This window comes from Aulonocara sp. 'chitande type north' Nkhata Bay, linkage group LG3 (assembly GCF_057382095.1).
Source record: "Aulonocara sp. 'chitande type north' Nkhata Bay isolate Kocher_YH1m ecotype deep benthic linkage group LG3, A_spYH_male_GT1.1, whole genome shotgun sequence".
NCBI lineage: Eukaryota > Metazoa > Chordata > Actinopteri > Cichliformes > Cichlidae > Aulonocara > Aulonocara sp. 'chitande type north' Nkhata Bay.
This window is the reverse complement of record NC_141346.1, coordinates 38,284,950-38,289,337: the sequence shown is the minus strand read 5'-3', so window position 1 is coordinate 38,289,337 and position 4,388 is coordinate 38,284,950. Positions and strand designations below refer to the sequence as shown.

Here is a 4,388-nt window from a genome sequence, read left to right as displayed (position 1 = left end):
TTTTGCTGCTTGAATGATGAAGATTCTGGGTTTGAATCTGCTCCTCTCCGCGCACCTCTGCGTCCTATCAGAGTCTGAAAACGTACACGTATCATAGATAGACTCACCTCAGTGAACTGGATAGATGTCATTAGTCAAAGGTCAAGGTAACGAGTGCCAGAGCAAAGGTTCTTACAGGCTAAAAATAAACAACATATAAATTAAATATGTTCTATCAGGACCCAGTAAAAAAAACATTCAAACATATTTAGCAAAAAAAAGAAATGTAAATATTTATTTTTCCTCTCGTGTATTTGCCTTGCCCTCTGGGCTCAGCAAAGGTAAGCTGAAAGTTGGAACACCTGCAACACATCACAACATTAACAGCAACAAAAAACAGTATTATGCAGGACTTTTTCTTTAAAGTTTAGTGAGATTTATCAACACAACCAGTCTGAGGAGGCATTAATGTAAGATGTTTATGTCTACGTACTGTACTCTTGCCTTAATAAATATGCCTCCTTTACATGATGAATCAAAGTTATCATAAAGGTTATCACACCCACAAAAAAACTCAAACTAAATTAAATGGAGAAAACAAAAAACACGTGAATCTAAAGCTCTGCTGCAGAGGGCTTCAGCCCACTTTCACCTCTGAGTGTCCATCTGATCAGTGTTTGAAGTTTATTGATGATGTTACTGTGTTTCTCTGCACTGCATGTGAGCACGAGGTGCAGCAGATACCTCGGAGCACTCCTTGTGACCAAAAGAGGCGTAGAAACTTTTCATTGGACGAGCTTTTCTCTAAAGTAACAGGACAAACAAATGCACGCCTCAGAAGAGTATATAACTGAAGTCAGACAGTCAGAAAACATCTAACACCTTAACTTCTGCTTCTACTCAGCGACTGACACAGAGTAAAGGTGAGTGTAGTTCCTTCATTTCTCCCACTAAATCAGGTGTTAAATATTTAAAGAGCGTTTGGGTGCATTTTTGTAAAGTGTTGAAGTTTCTGGGTTTTGTTTTTAGAAAATGAAGGTCCAAGACTTGTTCATGGGTTTTGCTCTTGTTGCTCTGACCAGTGCAGCACCGATAGAGGACAAAGCTGTATATGATGAAGGTAAGGGATTATTTAAAGCAGAAATTTACTAAGGTGCAGGTCTAAACTTAGAGCTGTTTGAGTGCCTGTCATTTACTAACAGATGTCATCACTCCCACACCTTCTGATTCAGCAGAGTACAACCCTGAAGACTTCGACATAGATCCTACACAATATGAGAAACTCTTACAGAATGTGCAGAGTTACGGCAAAGTTCTGGGCATATCCTTTGACTACGGTGAGCTCCTGGGGACAGAGTTGGAGAATGAAACATTCCTGGCTGCAGGACTCGGGGTTGATGTGTCTGTTGGTGGACTCCTTGGAGATGAGGCGGCCCTGGGTGAAGGCTTTGGAGATGTGAAGTCTCTGGCCACAACCTTTGGATATGCAGAACTCCTAGACACTGAGTTGGGAAGTGACACACTTCTAGTTGCAGGACTTGGGCTTGAGATGTCTGGTGGTGCCCTGGGTGAAGATTTTGGAGATGATGACATACTTCTGGCAGCAGCTCTTGGGGATGAGCCCCTCGGCGCAACCTATGGATATGAAGAGCTCCTGGGCTCAGAGTCAGGAAATGAGACACTTCTGGCTGCCGGACTCAGGGTTGAGATGTCTGTTGGTGCACTCCTTGGAGATGAGGCGGCCCTGGCCAACGGGGAACTCCTGAATGTCAGTGAAGAAGATGTGTTACGGTTCGGCGTGTAACAGATGAGAAACTCATGGAGATCGCTTTGGAAAACCTCAGTCTTGAAGATGTGCTGAAAGCAGCAGGTTCTGACGGTGAAATCAGACCTGATGCTGAATGAGCTGAGAGAAATGAATCCCTCGCTGCACACTGCCTGTATGTCTCAGTATACTTCTCACACTCTTCAAACTTTTTGTTTCCATCATAAAGGGAAAAGATCATAAAGCAAAATAACATTTAATCTCAAGAGAACGTAATCTGCAGTTCACCAAGTGAAGAATGTGATGCTCTGTCATGTTTTTGTAGCTTACATGTTAACATGTATGTTTATCTGCTCTTTCTCTGCAGCTCTCCAGGCTCGTGGCTTCATCGTGGTCATGATCCATATAAGGCAAATGAAGTGCATTAACTGAGGCACTGTCTCAAACATAAGGGACAGTAAAAATGTTTTGAAATGAAATAAAAATATTGGTCTCAGTTTCAAGATTAATGTTCTCTTTGTTTTTATTCTTTGTGTGTCTGTGTGTGTGTATATGAATCTTATTATAATACATCTCAAAAGCCTGCAGAGATTTTGCGAGCAATGTATTTTCTGTTGCTTAACTAAATTTTCATTTAATTTTCATTTATAAATGACGTGAATTTGATCAGCAGAATCAGTTTTTTACATTCCCATAACAGCATAAACATGCAGGTAAAATGTTCTTCATTCTGCATTTAGAGCTTTCGAGTAACTATTGCCTGAACCACGCAGTGAGCAAACAACTGTTGGGTGACTTTACTTAAATATTCAAATAAGAATAAATGTAAATATTGTACGGCAAGAAATTACTGGGCAAAGATTTTATGCGTAGATTAATTTTTAGATTTTGTTCTATTTAGCTTTAATGTAATTTACAGACTTCAGATGCCGACAAGTTCATCTGACATGGTTTGTTTTCAATGACATGGTCTTCTTTTTTTCTTTTTTTTAATCAAGTTAATATGTTCAGGTTTAGTGAAAAAGGATATTAGTCACTGAATGAATTATTTTCCAAAAGGTAAATTATGTAATTCATTGTTTTTAACAAATTTGATTGTTTAGTTTTGATTGATTGTTTGATTGAAGCTGGGAAATGTTGAAAGAAGAACTGGACTTGTTTGTGTGTCACATGATATCTTCTAACTGGTGGACAAAGTGGCTTTCGCCAACAAAGCTGACAAACGGAAGCAGGATTTGGAGGATTTCGCAAAGAAAATGTTTTGGAAGATGTGTACTGTGGCATTTGCACAATCTAACATCTCAGTGTTGGTGTTGTTCATACATTATCAGAATAACATTGGTCCAGAATCAGTGACCCAACTGTCCAATGATGTTCATTTATTCAGTTAGCATTAGCCAAGAAGTTAGCTAATGTTATTGTAAGCTATAACTAGCAAACCAACATAAGTAACTTAAATTTGGCAAACAGCAAACCGAACCTGGCAATATAGTCATTATAATGTATAAATTAATAAAAAACAAAACCAATAGCTAACAAAGCTATGACACCACAGTGGGCACAGTGAGGCTTGATACAGATATCGGTGCAAATTAGTGCAATGAAAAGTTAGTTGTACTAGCTTTTCACTACTTTCTAAAAGTTTTTAAAGTCTTTTTTGTTTATATTGACTTTTGAAAACATTTTATGTTTAATAATATAGTGAAAATCTCATCACCAACATCGGATCCCTCGCAAACAAAACGGAGGAGCTACAATCAGAGATTTACTACATTCCCCATTTCGTGGTACATGTACAGTGACAATAAAGGGCTATTCTATTCTTCTATTCTTCTCTAAAATTGAGCCTTTCCCTCATTGTTAGTATTTCCAGGTTTATAGAGTCATAAAATAACACAATATCCCCTCTGTAGAAACTTTTCACTCTAAGATGTCAAATCATTTAAACAAGAATTTTGAGCTTGATGTTTTTAGGTTTTTAATTTGCCATCTTTTTGAGCTCTAGTCTGAATAAATATGACAAATTAGTACAACTTTCTGAGATTTGGCTTCAAAAATAATGATCTAAGTAATCATCTGGGAGAGCTTCATTGTCTGTCTTTCACCTGTAGTATCATTAAGCAGAGCTGCACTTTGCTTCTTTCTTTGTCACATACATTACCTGCCTGCCTATCTATCCTCAGTGACTTTATAAAACACATAGTACATGACTGAATTATAAACCTCCATGCTTCACATTCATCCTGCCTACTGGTATGCTAAATTCTGGTATGCTAAATAAGTCCCACGGTCACGCAAGGTGAGGAAAATTTTGTGGCAAAGTCAAAGCAATGCCCAAGTATAAAAGAGGGATAAAAGCCAGAGAAAATCCAGAGGATTTTGCTTGCTTGCCCCCCGTCAAAGAATTTCAAACAGCTGGTTCAATGATTCAGGCAGCTTTTCCCGGAGCAGATAAAAGAGAGCTCTGTGGAGAGAGCAAGCCAGCGAGTGAGTAAGAGCGAGAGAGGAAGAAAGTGGAGGCTGCTTGACAACAAGAAGTGAGAGTGATTCAGCGTAAACTCAGCATCCCTGCATGCCTGAAGCTCAATCACTCAAACCAGTAAAAGCCTGACGGGGTGAAGCTGCCTCAGCAGGATGTTTCAGT

The 4,388-nt window shown here is 38.9% G+C and overlaps 1 protein-coding gene across 1 annotated transcript; it reads left to right on the top strand.

Annotated features, from left to right (window-relative positions):
* Positions 1-245: 245 nt before the first annotated feature.
* On the top strand, positions 246-1,783 carry LOC147335567 (uncharacterized). Its single transcript, XM_086286077.1, has 2 exons — positions 246-1,099; positions 1,215-1,783. The coding sequence occupies exons 1-2, from the start codon at positions 1,012-1,014 to the stop codon at positions 1,781-1,783; spliced, it is 657 nt and encodes a 218-aa protein (XP_086142203.1). The 5' UTR covers positions 246-1,011.
* Positions 1,784-4,388: the final 2,605 nt, after the last annotated feature.